The sequence below is a fragment of the Peromyscus californicus genome, unplaced genomic scaffold (genome assembly GCF_007827085.1).
Source record: "Peromyscus californicus insignis strain IS unplaced genomic scaffold, ASM782708v3 Scaffold_3__1_contigs__length_106647218, whole genome shotgun sequence".
NCBI lineage: Eukaryota > Metazoa > Chordata > Mammalia > Rodentia > Cricetidae > Peromyscus > Peromyscus californicus.
Window position 1 is genome coordinate 53,885,824 of NW_026294551.1, and position 17,022 is coordinate 53,902,845.

The 17,022-nt window shown below is 51.1% G+C and overlaps 1 protein-coding gene across 3 annotated transcripts; it reads left to right on the forward strand.

Annotated features, from left to right (window-relative positions):
- Positions 1-953: 953 nt before the first annotated feature.
- On the forward strand, positions 954-15,333 carry Arhgef15 (Rho guanine nucleotide exchange factor 15). 3 transcript variants are annotated; one of them, XM_052758490.1, is made up of 16 exons: positions 961-1,474; positions 3,439-4,094; positions 4,355-4,693; positions 4,961-5,015; positions 6,380-6,438; positions 6,517-6,728; positions 6,833-6,993; positions 7,158-7,310; positions 7,900-8,029; positions 11,144-11,218; positions 11,320-11,412; positions 11,491-11,651; positions 11,750-11,902; positions 12,059-12,141; positions 12,250-12,357; positions 13,708-15,332. In XM_052758490.1, exons 2-16 carry the CDS (start codon positions 3,488-3,490, stop codon positions 13,857-13,859), a joined length of 2,541 nt encoding a protein of 846 aa, XP_052614450.1. In that variant the 5' UTR covers positions 961-1,474; positions 3,439-3,487; the 3' UTR covers positions 13,860-15,332. The 3 variants fall into 3 exon arrangements, with proteins under 3 accessions (XP_052614452.1, XP_052614450.1, XP_052614451.1); XM_052758491.1 differs by lacking the exon at positions 961-1,474 and adding an exon at positions 2,325-2,470 and having other exon boundaries at positions 13,708-15,333; XM_052758492.1 differs by lacking the exons at positions 12,250-12,357; positions 13,708-15,332 and having other exon boundaries at positions 954-1,474; positions 11,799-11,902.
- Positions 15,334-17,022: the final 1,689 nt, after the last annotated feature.

Genomic DNA, 17,022 nt, shown 5'->3' on the forward strand with positions numbered 1-17,022 from the left:
ATGCTGAGAACTGAACCCACATCCTCTGGAACAGCAGTATGGGTTTTAGCGGAACAGCAGTATGGGTTTTAGCGGAACAGCAGTATGGGTTTTAGCGGAACAGCAGTATGGGTTTTAGCGGAACAGCAGTATGGGTTTTAGCTGCTGAGCCGTCTCAGCTCTTACTTTCATCCTCTCTTTTTAATGATTATTTTTATTTATTTGTGTGTGTGTGTGTGTATGTGTGTGTGTGTGTCTGTGTCTGTGTCTGTGTGTATATATGCTGTGTGTGGGTGCCCATAGAGGCTGGACAAGGGTGTCTGTGGGATCCTTTGTGATTGGAGTTATAGGAGAGCCATGAATTGTTGGGAACCGGACTCAGGTCCTCAGGAAGGGCTCTTCACCACTGAGCAGTCTCTCCAGCCCCTCAGTCAGTGTCCTTTCTTTTCCTCTGTAGCCCTCACTTGGAACTCAGAGCCTCACAAAATGCTTGACAGGAGCTTTACTGCTAATCCACACCTTCAACCTGGATTCTCTTTTCTTTTTTCTCTTCTCTCTCTCTCTCTCTCTCTCTCTCTCTCTCTCTCTCTCTCTCTCTCTCTCTCTCTCTTTTTTGTGAGACAAAGCCTCACCAGGTAGCCCAGGGGATTGAAATTTTAAAGTGGCCAGGACAGACCTCTTTGAGAGGGTTTCTTCCAACTGCCAGAAGGAAGTGAAGGAATGTTTCACAGAGATTTCTCGGGAAGATTTTCAGGCATCAGGCACAACTAAGATCCTTGGGAGCAGGTCTGACGGGAGAAGCTGGGCAACAGGGTAGATTGTCATCCCTTAGAAAGACTTTAGGCTTTAGACATGGAACCAAAAGGGATTTAAAACATCTTTCAGGACTAGCTTACCGCATCTTCTTCCCAGTGTCTGGCTTGGTATGTGTGGATGGATGTGTGCCCATGCCAATGACATCTGACCGGGTCCTCCTTGACCAGCCAGAGCCAACTTCCACCAGTCTCCTTCCCAGGCTGGGGTGTGGTTCACTCCACCCCTCTCGGTTGTTTTTATCACACACTCCCAGCCCTGGGAACTCAGTTTCCCAATCAGAGAGCCAATTAAAGGTGTGCGGTGGGGGGCACTCCACCACCGTCTCTACTTCTCCCTAGACGTTGACTTCTGGGCCAGTCAGTGTAGGAACCTCCCAGTGGGACAGGGAGTGATCCCGGGGACTCGGCAGAGAAACTGGGAATGCAGAAGAGTGAGCAACAGGTCACCCTGCAAATCTGGAAGATCCCCTTCCCCACCGCCCTCCACACCCCCACCCCTGGCCTGACACAATGGCTGGGTGGGGCTGAGGAACTGGCTTCCTCTGTGGAGATGGAAATCTGGGCCTTCAGTTCCCGCCCCAGAGACGCGGGGACATTTATTTGGAGACGTTGGGCAGCATTTGGTGCTCCAAGGGGGCAGGAAGATAGACTGAAAACAGAAACTACCCCAAACCATAAAGGTAAGTTGGGGTGGGGGTGGGGGGCTCTGCAGATGAGAGGGGGGAGAAGAGAGGTTCCCTCTGTGCCAAGGGTGGTTGGCTCACATCGAGGCAATAGGTTGGAAGTTGGGGAGAAGAGACAGTAGTTGTACAAGTGGTAGGAACCGATGACTAGACATCCTCTCGCTGAGAGGGAGGTATGAGGATGAGCATGCGGTACTGCCAGCCCAGCTTGCCGGGGGCCATGCCATTCTCACCGGCACCCCAGTCGGTCGGTCACACAGCAGTACAGGTGAGGGTGCACGCATAAAGCAGCTCAGCAGCTCTACACACACACACACACACACACACACACAGCCTTTTCTAACCTCCAACACCTTGGATGCCGGATTCCTCACATCCTCTAGGCCCAGTGTGCGCATGTGGAGCGTGGTGTGGTTGGGGGTGGTGGTGTCCGGTTGGGAGGAGGATCGGATTCCTGTTTCCTGCCCCTACTCACTCAGCCCTAGGAGGTGCCTGAGAGTGGAGGGAACTGGAGGGTAAGTGCTTGGGGCCCCGACTCTCTGGGCCCTGTAAAAGGCCCGAGTTGGGAGTGGGAAGGAAGTCAACGCAGGCACCTGGGATGGGGTACAGTGAATTCCCTGAAGGGTCAGAGGCTGGGGAGCAGGAGACCACTGCTTGGGTAACCTCAACGAGGGGCTTCGTGGCAGCACGTAGGGGCCAATGAGTGAACTGCAATCTAAGGAGACCCTGGTGCCCATCTTTTCTCAAGAACCTAACTCGGGACCTGGAAGGCTATGACTTCTGATGGGATAGGGAATTTAGGGGCTCTCTTGTGTCCCAGCTCTGGTCCCCATCCTCCTTGTCAAGAGGAAGAGAAGCCCAGGTTCCAGTGTCCCAGGTCCCGACCGCCCAGTGCTGTTGGTTCTATGCTTTGGCCTGGGTTTGTGGCCGCCCCGAAGGCATCCGGGAAGGACCCAGCCTTCCACAGGAGCTTCTCCCTGTGACCAAACCCAGGTGTGTCAGGGATAAGAGGATGATGGGGAGCAGAAGAGATCAGGCTGGGGCCTCCCGGTCTCCTGGGGTCAGAGGCTCCAGGAATCTTCATGGCAGGAAAAGGAGACTAAAAATAATCCGGAAAGGGAGAGTCCGGAGAGAGGAACTGGGAAATGGGAGGGGGGAGGGGCAGTCAGAGCAGGGAAACAGTGATACATCCATCAGCTCAGGCACTGGCTTGCACGTGTGCTTGCGTGTGTGCGTGCGTGTGTGTGTGTGTGTGTGTGTGTGTGTGCGCGCGCGCGCGCGCGCGTGCGCGCGCATGCGTGTGTGCCTGTGCACACACTCATACACACATGCTTTACCCAGATATTACAGAACATGCACACTATCCTCACATCGCACACTTGATGTGTCTGTGACAAACCACGGTTGACCCCACTCTTCCCCAGCATACCTCCCCGGGCACACCCAACTCTCACTCACCCAGCACTAGATCACAGTGCACACTAACTCACATAAACTCCCCCACACAGTGACTGTACCCGCAAGCTGAGCTCCCTTCGCGGCCTCTTTCTGGTTCTCTGTTACCCTGGCCTTCCCATCCTTTCCAACAACAGCTTGTTCTTAGCCCCACTGTGTCCTCTGGCCCGACTGCGGCAGCAAAAGTCAAAGGATAGAGAAGCTGGCCACTGGCAGCACAGGCCACTGGCAGCACAGCTCTCCAGACGCTGAGGCAGGAGGATCGGAAGTTTGAGGCCCGTCTGGGACGCATAATGAGAGACCCTGTCTCAAAGAAAGAAAAGCTGCCCAGGAGGGTCCAGGGGCAGAATGAGGAAGGGTGAGCGGTGAAAAAAGACAGTGTGACAGGAGGAAGGGAGGGAAATGCACCGGTCTTCTCTCCTGACTCAAAAATACAGTTTCAGACAGCCTCAGTCTACCCACCAGCCGGGGTACTGAGGGGCCCTTTATCCCTCCACCCTCCTCAGGGGATGACTTCCGCAGAACACCTCCCTCCTTGGAAACACTCAGAAGACGATGTCAGCCCAGTCCCTTCCTGCAGCGACGCCCCCCACCCTGAAGCCCCCTCGGATCATCCGCCCCCGCCCTCCTTCTCGCCACCGGGCTCCCCACTCCCCGGGGCCTCCCCACAATGGCTCCTCCTCGAAAGCGCTTCCCCAGATTCCCAATGACGCGTCGGCCTCAATGTGCACCTCCATCTTCTGGGAGCCCCCCGCGTCTTCCCTGAAGCCCCCCGCCCTTCTGCCCCCCTCAGTCTCCAGAGCCAGCCTGGACTCTCAGACGTCCCCCGACTCGCCTTCCAGCACACCCAGTCCCAGCCCGGTGTCCCGGCGATCCGTCTCCCCGGAACCAGCTCCCTGCTCTCCAGTGCCCCCACCCAAGCCCTCTGGGTCGCCCCGAACACCCCTGCCCTCGCTCCCGATGCCTCTCCAGGATGGCTCTGCCTCGGCCCCTGGCACGGTTCGCAGACTGGCCGGCAAGTTTGAATGGGGGGCCGAAGGCAAGGCCCAGTCCTCAGACTCCCTGGAGCGGTGCTCCCAAGGGAGCTCGGATGTGAATGGGGAGAGAGAGACTCCCCAAGTCGTCCTTTCCGGGAATGGGTCCCAGGAGAATGGCACTCCGGGTGAGCATATGGTGCAGTTGAGTTAGCCTCAACACAGCTAGCTTATCTTCGTCTTCAGTTCTCGAAATCCGGGGGATTTAAAGGACTAGCATTTCTAGTAGACTTTATGTTTGAGAAGTCTATTTTCTATGTTTCTCTGCCTTGCAGACGGGGTGGGTGAGATCTACAGATACCTGGGGTTGGTCCTTTATGTTGGGGGGAACAGTCTGAGATGGGATGGGCCAGGCCCCAAGGACTTCCTCCTTAGACAACCCCTTCAGTTACAGATGCTGCCCTGGCCTGCCCTCCATGCTGCCCCTGTGTCTGCCACGTAGCAAAGCCTGGCCTGGAGCTCCGATGGGTGCCTGTGGGGAGTTCGGGAGACATCCTCAGGGCCCCCTGCCGAGCATCCCCACGGCGAGCCTCCCGCTCCCGCATCAACCCACCAGTCATCAGCCACCCTCCAGTTATCCTCACATCTTACCGCTCCACTGCCGAGCGCAAACTCCTACCTCCCCTCAAGCCCCCCAAGCCCACTCGCGTCAGACAGGATACCAGTACCTCTGGGGAGCTTCCGCAGCCCGACCTGGACCTGCCTTCGGAAGACGGGATCCAAACAGGTGCAAGGCCTGGGAGTTAAGGACATGGAAGGCAGGGAGAGAGGACAGGGAGAGGAGTTCCGGGCTTTGAGGGCACAGGGTCGGGGTGAGTGGCCAGCTACAGACCTACCAAGCCCTAGACTTTCCCTTTTTCTCCCAGCTGCTGCTCGGAAGTTGAGGGGAGTGGTAGCCTTGGTGTCTTCACTGGGGCTGGGGTTCAGGGTCTTGGGCTGGGGGTCTTGGAGGTTTGGGAGGTTAGCTCTGGTCACTCTGGGTTTCTCTCTCCAGGGGACAGGCCTGAAGAAGCACCTCAGAATGTTCCCCCTGCAGCCTTGGAGGGAAGGTACCGAACTCCCCTCCTGTGTCCTCTCCTGACCTCACCGTGCCTCTCCTGCAAGGGCAGACTAACTTTCAAGTCCAGATGAATCCTACCTTATATTTACAACAAATATAGTCGTAAAGCTATATTTTAGTCATCCAACTTTAAATAAATTCTCTTTTCTGGGTTTCAGAGTCTTTCTCTAAGAAATAGGAATACGCTTGACTCCGTTCCATGGGATTATTGAGGAATAATATTGCAAAAAATTTGGGCTCAAGCTAGGCTTAGTGGCACAGGCTATAATCCCAGCACAGAGCAGACTGAGGCAGGGAAATCAGGAGTTGAGGTTAGCCTGGGATACATCTCACAGTTCATTTTCTAAACAATAGGCGGGGCGGTGGTGGCGCACGCCTTTAATCCCAGCACTCGGGAGGCAGAGCCAGGCGGATCTCTGTGAGTTCGAGGCCAGCCTGGTCTCCAAAGTGAGTTCCAGGAAAGGCGCAAAGCTACACAGAGAAACCCTGTCTCGAAAAACCAAAAAAAAAAAAAAAAAAAAAACAATAACAACAAACCAAAACCAAAACAAAGCGACAAACCAACAAACCAAAGTCAGGGCCAAGTTCTGCTTTAATATTCTTATCTTACTGTGAGTCTGTATTAAAGTTACTTTTAAGATTTATTTTTAATTGTGTGTGTGTGTGTGTCTGTCTGTCTGTCAGACAGGTACTTATGGAGGCCAAAACAGTGGGCTCTCCCCCTGTAGGTTGAGTTACAGGTAGTTGTGAGCCATCTGATGTAGGTGCTGGGAATCAAACCCGGATCCTCTGTAAGAATAGTACATGCTCTTAACTACTGAGCCATTCCTCAAGCCCTCCATTAGAATGATTGTTGGTAAAACCATTTGGCAACCATGGCCATCTCGTATGTTTTCCAGGTTTGCTAACCATTTTAGATTAATTGCTTTCTTATTAGAAGTAATAATCCAGGTATGTTCATTTGTTTAGAAAATGTTTATGGTAGTAGCTTTTAGCTTGAGAATAACTAGGAGAGGGGAGACGGGGAGCCACAGGTGTGAGAGTTTGGCCACGTGGAGTTTCACCAAACCACAAAGAAGGCCTTCTAGACACTGCTCCTGGGTGAGAGGGCTGGAGGGAGGGACTTGGAAGTATCTATTGCGCAGTAGCTGAGAAAGCAGAAATGTTTGGGGCCTGACATCTGGGCCAAGGACTTCCCGTCCAACAGGCACACAGGAACATCTGGAGTTTGATCTGGAGCTGTCAGGATCCCTCCACACAATGTGCATATGAGTTCTGCAGCTCTCTCTTCTGGTGTCACGTGAATGACGCCCATCGACTGGACCTCACATGCCTTCTTCTCTTTCTCCACAGGGATGAGGAGGGGCTGGAGGGATTGAAGGAACAGCAGTGGGAGCTGCCCCTGCAGGACGGTAGGTCTCTCCTGTGACAGGCAGGAGGGAAGGGTTCTGGGGCTTGGACCTCTCTGATGTTCTCCATCTACCTTCCAGAACCTTTATACCAGACTTACAGAGCAGCTGTACTGTCAGAGGAGCTGTGGGGTGTGGGTGAGGATGGGGGCCCCTCTCCGGCTAATCCCGGAGAAGCTCCCACCTTCTCCAGGCTCCCTGGACCTCGGAACACTCTGTGGCAGGAGCTCCCGGCTGTGCGAGCCAGTGGTCTCTTAGAGAGCCTAAGCCCCCAGGAAAGGCGTATGCAGGAGGTGAGTACCCCAGGGTGGGATGGGGATGGGGAGGTATGTGACCCGGGTCTGGGCTGGTTGTGAGGTGACTGGCCTTTTCACTGTGGCCCTGCTCTCCTGTCTAGAGCCTGTTTGAGGTGGTGACCTCAGAGGCCTCCTACCTACGCTCTCTGAGGCTACTGACCGACACCTTCGTCCTGAGCCGGGCTCTCCGGGACACACTCACTCCTCGGGATCACCACACACTTTTCTCCAACGTGCAGCGAGTCCAGGGTGTCAGTGAGCGGTCAGTGGGGTCCTAGGGATGTGGGCCTCGGGTTGCTGAGTATCCTTAGCTTTCTTCCTCTTCTAGATCTTTCCTTCCGCGGGCTTGGTTTTCAGCACTCTCCTGAAAAGCCTGGAGAACCAGACTTCCTGTCCCTCCATTAATGGCTTCCTCCATGCTTTCAGGTTTCTGGGAACATTACTATCCCGGGTCCGTTCTTCCCCACACATCAGTGACCTGTGCGACGTGGTGCACGCCCACGCGGTCGGCCCCTTCTCAGTGTATGTGGATTACGTCCGGAACCAGCAGTATCAGGAGGAGACCTATAGCCGCCTTATGTGAGTACAGTGCTTTTCTGCTTTCTCCCTGGGAATGTGTTCCGAGACCACCAGTGGATAGTGATAGACCTTACACGTCCGTATCTAAGAAAAACGATTTATAAATTAGGCCTGGTAAGAGTTGAACAACAGCTAATAATAAACTAGAAAAATTAGAGCAATGTGATGTAATAAAATTGTCAGCATCAATACTCTCGCACTTTGTGGACTTTAGTAAGTCAGTTAAGGATTACGTGGACACAGCTCCACGATATCACCACAGTCAATTTGACAGATAGGACAGCTACTAAGTGATGGATGGCTGGGTAGTGTATATACACGAATACGCTGGACAAAGGGATTAATGGTGTTCCAGATGAGATAGGGTGGGGCATCTTGAGATTTTTTTTTATCATTGCTAGTCAGAAAGGCACTGACTTCAAAATATACATATTATTTAATTGAAATTATGAAAGCAAAACTGCAGAGAACGTTCTGTATCCCAGAGTTGGAGGAACCTGTGAAGTCAGGTTAAGGCGGAGCCCGGAGCTGGCTGGAGGGCTCAGGACCCTACTTCAGGGAACCCCTGGGCATCTGGGCTTTCTTGCAGGGACACTAACGTGCGCTTCTCTGCGGAGCTACGACGGCTGCAGAGCCTCCCCAAATGTGAGCGGCTTCCACTGCCATCTTTTCTGCTATTGCCCTTCCAGCGCATTACCCGGCTCCGGATGCTGCTGCAGGTACCGTCCTGGCTTGGAGTCTGTCCCTTCCCACCAACCCTGCCGGCCGCGGGTCTAGTTATCACCGTTTCCTATCCCACCACGACCACAGACATCCTCTCAGGGCAACATCTCCCAACCTCAGCTCCCTAAATGCCTCAGAGGGCAGAAAGAGCCGTCTAGACTTTCTTTGGCTCAGCCTCTAACTAGCTGAGATCTCCAAAGGGACAAACAATGGCTTTTGGGAGGAATGAAAAAAAATAAACCTTAGCTATTCCAGTGATTGTGGACTTCAGAGCCATGGCAAATACATAGATTTATAGTGTATCTATAAAATTCGATTTTTATGGAGGCTGTAGTGTAGCTTAATTGTAGACAGCTTGCCTAGAGTGTACTAGACTAGGCCTTGGATTCAATCTCCAGGGCAACTAAATAAATAAAATTTAAATAAATGAAAAAGATGAAAAAGTTCCTTAGTGGGATAATACTGAGGAAAAAATGAGTGTTTTATGAAACACTTCTCTTGCATCTATTTGTGTGTGTGTGTGTATGTGTTGGCGTGTACATGGAAGTTAGAGGACAACATGCAGATGTCACAGGAAAACTTGCGGAAGCCAATTTGCTTTTTTCATCACCTGGGTCCTGGGGATCAAATTCACGTCTTTAGGCTGCAAAATGCCTTTCCCTGCTGAGCCATCCCAGGGTACATTGCAGGAGTCAGTTCTCGATTTCTCCGTGTAGGACTCACAAAAGTTGTTACCCTCTGAGCCAGAGAAACACTTTTTGACCCAAAACCTTCGACTGATTCCCCTGGTATTGGAATTTTTAAAAAGATTCATATGTTTTGATTTTATGTGCATGTTTTACCTGCATGCATCACATGAGTGCCTAGTGCTTGTGGAGGCCAGAAAAGTGAATTGGCTCCTCTGGAACTGGAGTTACAGACACTTGTGAGCTACCATGTAGATGCTGGGAGTTGAACCTGGGTCCTCTGAAAGGGCACTTGAGTGCTCTTAACTGATGAACCATCTCTCTAGCCCCCAGTATTGGGATTTTCTCTTTCTTTTTTTTTTCTTTTTTAGACAAAATCTCACTATGTAGTTATGACTGGCTTGCTATGTATTCCAGGCTGGCCTGACTCCATGAGACCTACTTGCCTGCACCTCCAGAGTACTGGCATTAAAGGTGTACATCCCTATACCTGGCAGTATTGGAATCCTTTTTTTTTATATTTATTTATTTTATGTATATGAGTGCTTTATCTTCAAACAGAGACTGCACACCAGAAGAGGGCATCAGATCCCATTATAGATGGTTGTGAGCCACAATGTGGATGCTGGGAATTGAACCCTGGTCCTCTGGAAGAGCAGCCAATGCTCTTAACTGCTGAGCCATCTCTCCAGCTCCGGTATTGGAATCTTTTTTTTTTTTTTTTTTTTTTTTGAGACAGGGTTTCTCTGTGTAGCCTTGGCTGTCCTGGAACTCACTCTGTAGACCAGGCCGGCCTCGAACTCACAGAGATCCACCTGGGTCTGCCTCTCAAGTGCTGGAATTAAAGGCATGTGCCCCCACTGCCGGCCAGTATTGGAATCTTAGAGGGCCCAACTTCTTTTCTCTTTCTTTGTCTTGAGACAGTTGGCTTTGCTTTTTTGTTGCTGGGGTTTTTTGTTTGTTGTTTGTTTTGTTTGTTTGTTGTTGTTGTTTAGAACTCACTACGAAGCTCAGGCCAGCCTCAAACTTGCGGTCTTCTGCCTCAGCTTCTTGAGTACTGGGATAACAGGTGTGCACAGACTTTTTCTTTTAATTTAATTGTGTGTGTGTGTGTGTGTGTGTGTGTGTGTGTGTGTGTGTGTGTGTGTGTCAGAGGATCAAACTGATGCCTCACTCATGTGTAGCTAGAGTTTTCCTGCCTGGCCCACAGTCAGGACAAATCTCTCTCACCTGCCAGTTCCAAGCCGCTCAAACCCGATCAAGTAAACACAGACACTTATATTGGTTACAAACTGTATGGCTGTGGCAGGCTTCTTGCTAACTGTTCTTACAGCTTAAATTAATCCATTTCTATTAATCTATACCTTGCCACGTGGCTTGTGGATTACCGGTACTTTACATCTTCCTTGTCCTGATGGCGGCTGGCAGCTTCTCCCTCACCCAGCTTCCTGTTCTCTCAGTTTTCCTCTCTGTTAGTCCCGCCTATACTTCCTGCCTGGCCACTGACCCATCAGTGATTTATTCATTGACCAATCAGCAACACATTTGACATACAGACCATCCCACAGCACTCATGCTAAACAAACACTCTACCATTGATTTCTAACCCAACTCCCTCAAGCTTTTTTTAGCTTTGTCTGGCCTCTATGTAGACGGCATGATAACAGTGATATCATACTAACTCAGTGATTGCTGAGTGTGCTGTCCAAGGCCCGGTTCTAAGTGTTCTACACCTGTGTAACCCCAGTGACAAGTGTGTGAGAGCAGGAACCATTATTTGCACGACTTTATAAAGGTGGAAACTGGGTGCAGTTTGAATAACTTGGCCTAGGCCATGCAAAAATAATGGATGGAGCCAGATGTGGGGGTCCACGCCTGTGACCCCAGCGTTCCAGAGGGTGGACAGAAGGATTCATCGTTCAAAGCCAGCCAGGGCTGCTTAGCAGAAATGCTGTCTCAGAAAAACATACAGGCTAAAAAGAAAACAAAATAAATAGAAATCCAGGCATTTCTAACTGCCCTGATATATTGTTAGACCAGTAAGTATTATATATATATATATATATATATATATATATATATATATATATATATATATATATCTCCCCAGCATTTATGGTGTGCTAAGTGCCAAGGATTATGCTAAGTCCTCTTTATATATCACCACGAATCCTCTCACAATATTAACATGCTAAATAGATATCAGCTCCATCTTATAAATGGGGAAACTGAGGCACTGAGCAGTTATATGGCTTGCTCGGGCTCTGGCAGCTGGTAAGTGGTGGTCTCATGGACTTGCTGAGGGTTGTCTTAGGGACCCTGTGAATCCTAAACGGAACATTGGGCAAAGCTGGGCCGGGTCCACAGCACCTCAGAATCTCAGGGGAACGGAGGATCTCAGTCACCCTTCCTCTTTGTTTCCAGAATATCCTAGGCCAGACAGAGGAGGGGTCCAGTCGCCAGGAGAATGCCCAGAAGGCCCTGAGTGCTGTGAGCAAGGTGCGCAGGATGGACACTGGGGAGGGAAGAGGTGCCAGGGGTAGAGGGAAGTGGAGGGGACAGGTGGCCGCGGGGATGGATGACTCGCTTCCCCTCGCCAGATCATTGAGCGCTGCAGCGCTGAAGTGGGGCGCATGAAGCAGACGGAAGAGCTGATCCGACTCACCCAAAGGTTGCGCTTCCACAAGGTCAAGGTTAGTGGTGCCCAGACTCTCCATCTCGCCTTTCCTTGCCATGCTGCGAGGCTAAACCCTTCTCTTTTTTCTTCCCAGGCTCTACCCCTGGTCTCCTGGTCACGGCGCCTGGAATTGCAGGGGGAGCTGACAGAGTTGGGATTTCGGAGGGGGGGTGTGCTCTTCACCTCCCGCCCCCGCTTCACTCCCCTCTGCCTGCTGCTCTTCAGTGACCTGCTGCTTATCACTCAGCCCAAGAGGTGGGTCCGTGGGAGGGGAGGAAGTCCAAGCCAGGATGGAGGAGAGGCCTCTGGCAGGACGCGCCTGCTCTCCTCTGAACGCCCTCTTCCCTGGGTAGTGGGCAGCGGCTGCAGGTTCTGGACTATGCCCATCGCTCCCTGGTGCAGGCCCAGCAGGTTCCTGACCCATCTGGACCCCCTACATTCCGCCTCTCCCTTCTAAGCAACCACCAGGGTCGCCCCACCCACAGGCTACTCCAAGCAGCCTCACTGTGAGTCATGTCTCTAGAGAACACTCTTGGGGGTTGGGGGTGTGGCTCAGTGGTAGAGAATTCTGTTGCTCCTCTCTCTCCTCTATGGCCCCTATTATTTCATCCCCCAGGAGTCTGTCGGGCCAACTGTGAACCCCCTCCTTTGTTCACCACTAGGTCGGACATGCAGCGCTGGCTGGGAGCTTTTCCCACCCCGGGTCCCCTTCCCTGTTCCCCAGACACCATCTATGAGGACTGTGGTAAGTATCTCCCAAAGGGAGGAGGGAAAATGTGAGTCTTAAGGGGGATCTGGGACGGCAACTAAACAGAATGGGGGTCCCACTGTAATGTGACCCATACTCCACCAGAGTGTTCCCAGGAGCTGTGTTCATCAGAGCCATCGACACCTTCCAAGACAGAGGGCCAAAGTCTGGATTCCAAGGCCCCCCGCAAGCATCCACACAAGAATCCTGAAGGTGAGAGAGCCTTTCACGGACTCATTCAGCAAATATTCATTGAGCACCATGAGCCAAACACATAACGTTTCATGCTCTGCTGGGGAACAGTTTTTCCCCCTGGCGGTGCTGGGACGGAGTCCAGGGACTTACATGTGATAGGCGAGTGCCGCACTAATGAACTACCCCCCAGCCCTGGAGGATACTTTAACAGAGGAAGCAGACTATAAAGGCTAAAGGAGCCAGACATGGTGGTGCTGGTGTTGGTCTCGGATTCTGTCGCTTGAGAGGCTCACCGGCAGGCAGATCTCCGTGAGTTCAAGGTCAGTCTGGTCTACACGGCGAGTTTTAGACCAGCAAGGTTACATAATGAGACCCTTTTCTCTCTCTCTCTCCCAAGGTAGGGTTTCTCTGTGTACCTCTGGCTGTCCTGGAACTCTCTGTGTAGACCAGGCTGGCCTTGAACTCACAGAGATCTGCCTGCCTCTGCCTCCCAAGTGCTAGGATTAAAGGTGTGCACCACCACTGCCTGACTGAGACCCTTTTAAGTATAGATTATGTGTAGTGTGTTAGAAGGAGATGCGTGCCATGGGAAAACGCAGTAAGGAAGGAGGAGTGCTGGGGTTTGGTAGGGTCTCAAGTAGTCAGGTGAGGTAGACCTCACTAGGAGGCGATGTGTGAGGTGACAGAGGGGATCAGTCTAGGCGTTCGGGGTCTGAGGAAGGGTGGACCAGCGGCAGGGCACAGGCAGGGCGAAGGCCTAGGGCCTGTTGTGTGACAAAGGAAGGAGGCCAGTGTGCCTAGACCGATCCAGAAAAGGGGCTGGGAGCAGATGAGGTCGCAGTGATAACAGATAAGATCTCGCAGCCCCTTGCAAGGGTTCTTTTTTTTTAGATTTATTTTTCTTTATTATTTGTGTATTTATTAGATTTGTCTATTTTATTATTTTGTGTGTATGAGTGTTTTGCATGCATTTATGTCTGGTGCCTGCCGAGGTCAGAAGAGGGCACTGGATCCCTTGAGACTGGAGTTACAGATGGTTGTGGGTTACCATGTGGGTGCTGGGAATCGAACCTGGATCCTCTGGGAGAGCACCAATTTCTCTTAACCACTGAGCCAGCTCTCAAGCCCAGAAGTTCTTCTGATTGACTGACAGGAGCAGTCATTGTAGGACCCAACATAGAAGTGCCACAGACCCTCTCAGATGCTGATGTCACTTCCTAGAGTGGGTAGTAACTGAAGTTGAATTCTTGGCTCCATGCTTCTCCACTAACCCCCAATCCACCATGACCTGAGACCCCAGAGGGCCTCCTTTCCCCAGTCACCTGACCTCTGTCCCTGGTCCCCAGAAGCCTGATTTTCTTTCCCCAGGTTGGCTGAAGGGACTTCCTGGAGCCTTCCCTGCCCAATTGGTGTGTGAAGTCACGGGAGAACATGAAAGGAGAAAGCATCTCCGCCAGCACCAGAAGCTGCTTGAGGCTGGGGGACCCTCTTCAGGCACTTCTGACACCCCTCAACCTTGATGCAGGCTGGGGAGGGGGCACAGACTGGGACTCTGGCAGCAGCAAGGAGATGACAAAGTCTGCCCATCTGTCCATATCTGTCCATCATCTATTTGCTGTCGGTGGGAACACTACCTCTAGTGGTACCCAGTACAGATAGAGCTTCAGGACAGCAGTAATGAAAGAGGCCATCTGAGCCCACAACAAGAAAGAAGGAGTGGCTTGAATGTGTTGCCAATGGAGACAGAGTGGCCAAGGCCAAGACCCTGGCTATCAAGTATCACCATGGAAGAGGAAGCCGGGGCAATGCGTTGAAATGGCATTGTTGGAGTATCTCTGTAGACAACAGGGATGGGCAGGAACCCATTCAGCCAAAGAAGATGGTGACTTGGGCCCAAGAGACCAGTAATCACCCTACTTGGTTCTACAGAAGCCACTGGTCCTGTCCTTTGAATATAGGAAGTATTAAATTAATCTAATACTTCTATTTCTGGACTACTTCTTATGCCCTTTCAAATCACTTCCTTTCTTCTAGAAGAATCCAGGGTATGTCTCGGAGAACATGTGTCCATGTGTGTCCATGTGTATATGTATCTAGGAAGGCAATTCTGCTGAACATGGTGTGTGTGTGGGTGAGAGAGAGAGAGAGAGAGAGAGAGAGAGAGAGAGAGAGAGAGAGAGAGAGCGCCAGTCCTGTTAGTGACCGAAAATGTCATTTTTTTTCCTGTTATTTTCTCCAAAGAAGACGTTTGGCCTGAGTTCTAAAGAAAGTACAGGGTACAGCTTGGCCAGAGGCTAGGACTGTGGATGACAGCCATGGAACCTGGGTCTCTTGGGTATCTCCAGGTTTCAAGACAGCTGAAGGGTGATGTTATGAAGCAGTCCAGTGGCCTGGCAGGGCACCGAGGAACTAAGTAGCTGGGATGAAAGATCCTCTGCAGTCTGTGAATATTTTCCTGTCCCAAACATTGACCTCCACAACCCATGTCTGCTCTGCATATCTCCCAAGCTGAACTGTCATCGTGTCAGCCAGCCTCGGGCTGCAGAATGAGTCCCAGGCCAGCCGCTGACCGTCCTGGGATTCACTTCATCTATCTCGATCCTTTCAGAAACAGAGGGCCGAGCTCAGTGGAGGGAGTAGAGAGCTGGGGGCGTTGCCCAGCCTCAACCACAGTTTCTGCTGATGAGAACTTGTCCTGCCTGATGCTGGAGAGGTGAGGGCAAGGACAGTAGAGCGGACGATGGCTGGGGTTGGATTTCAAGCCTGGGCAAAGGCTCTCTGCACAACTGTGCAATGCCCTTCCTTCATGTCCTTCAACGTTCTTCTTACAACCTGCCCAGATAGAAACTGCCGTGATGACTAGGGAGGTGGGATGACTCTGGGGACTCGAAGGCAGAAGGGCACTTGGCTTGTCCACAACTTTCACCCCGCAAAGTGCCAGCCACATGGGAAACCCTCAATAAATGTTGCTGGCTTTATACTGAAGTTCTTCGGGGCTTGAAGGAGCAAATGGTCTACAAATGCAGTTTTTTGTGGGGATAATGCTGGATACCACGGTGCCGAGAACAGGTGTCAGTTCCGCTGGAATTAGGGCTCAGAGACGAGGTGCAAGGCCTGCCTGGAGCGTGTTGGCCCCTGCACAGCTTCTTAGAGATCTGTGCTTGCAGTGGACTAGAGCAGCTGCAGCTGGGGCTGTGGCAGGCTGGGGAAGATGGCAGGTCAGGGTCAGCATGGCTGCAGCTGTGTAGAGGGTACAATGAGAGGTCACAGGAGCAGAGAATGGACAACGGCCTTTCACTGACCGGCCAAGTTTGATCCTGTTCTATGCCTGCTTCTTGACCACCTCCTGTGTGCCATGCACAGTTCCAGGGGATAAAAAAAAGACAGTGTGAAAAGCATTCTTCACCTTAGGAGGCCTGTATTGGTTTGAGTGGACTCCAAAATCAGCAAATGAATAGGTAAGATCTAGTGAGGCCACACTGTTATGAAGAAAATACACCCAGCAAAGGCTGTGACACAGAATGGTGTTGGGGTGAGGGAGAGTAGCTTCAGGGAAGATTCTGGAGGAGATGACATCTGAGCTGAGACCCAGATGACAAGAGAGAAGCTGTGGAATGATCCAGGGTGTGTGACAAAGGGACTCTAGGCCAGGAGTTGTAGGTAGAAGTGATGGAGATGGACCTGGTATATCTACACCCATTTCTTTTCTTTCTTTCTTTTTTTTTTCTTTTCTTTTTTTTTTTTTTTTTTTTTGGCAGGGCCGGGGGTTGAATCTGTGTAGCTCTGGCTGTCCTGGAACTCTCTTTGTAGACCAGGCTGGCCTTGAATTCAGAGATCCACCTGCCTCTGGGATTTAAGGCATATGCCACCACTGCCTGGCACATATTAATTATTTTAACCCTCTCAATAATCCCGTAAGTCAGATATAAATATTGCCATCATTATTGTTATGTGGATGAAGAAACTGAGGCACTGAGTTGAGAGGTCAAGTCACACAGCTAACAAACTGTAGAGTGGGCACTGGAACACAAGCCAGCCAGCTCCAGGATGCAAGTGGGCTAATCACTGCCTTAGAGGTCAGGTCTGCCAAGGCCCGTAACCACTCTTCTTAATTTCTGCTACTTGGCATCCATTATATGTATTTTCAGGGTACCCTGATCAGAGATTCATCCCTATAACAAGGGCTTACTAGTCACAAAACTGTTTAGAATACCCCTGAATTCTCAACTTAAGTAGATGATAATTTAATAGAGACATGTGAGTTTGGTTCAGTGAATCATGGGACCAGGTTGAAGAAGGATAGGCAGGATCAATGGATTTCATTTGTTTTGTTTGAGGACACAGTCTTGCAGTAACGAGGCTGTTCACAAAAGAGCCACAAGGAAAAAAGGGGCAGATCTAAGACTGTACAGAGTGAAATTTATTGGGAGGTGTGGAAGATTTACTGACAATTAGATTCTGAGTAGTACCTAGAACAAGCAGATCCCTGTGAGAAGGGTGAGTATTTTGGATAGGACAAAATGACTTCTCCCAGATCAAATGTACTTGGTTTGCCTTAAACCAAAGGGAAGAGTTAAGCTCATTTTTGGTGCCGGAGTCTGCTCATAAACTCCACCTTAGCTGTTCTTAGCTACCTACAATTTACCCGGAAAGCAGAGGGGTTAATCCTGAACAATCCTGTTG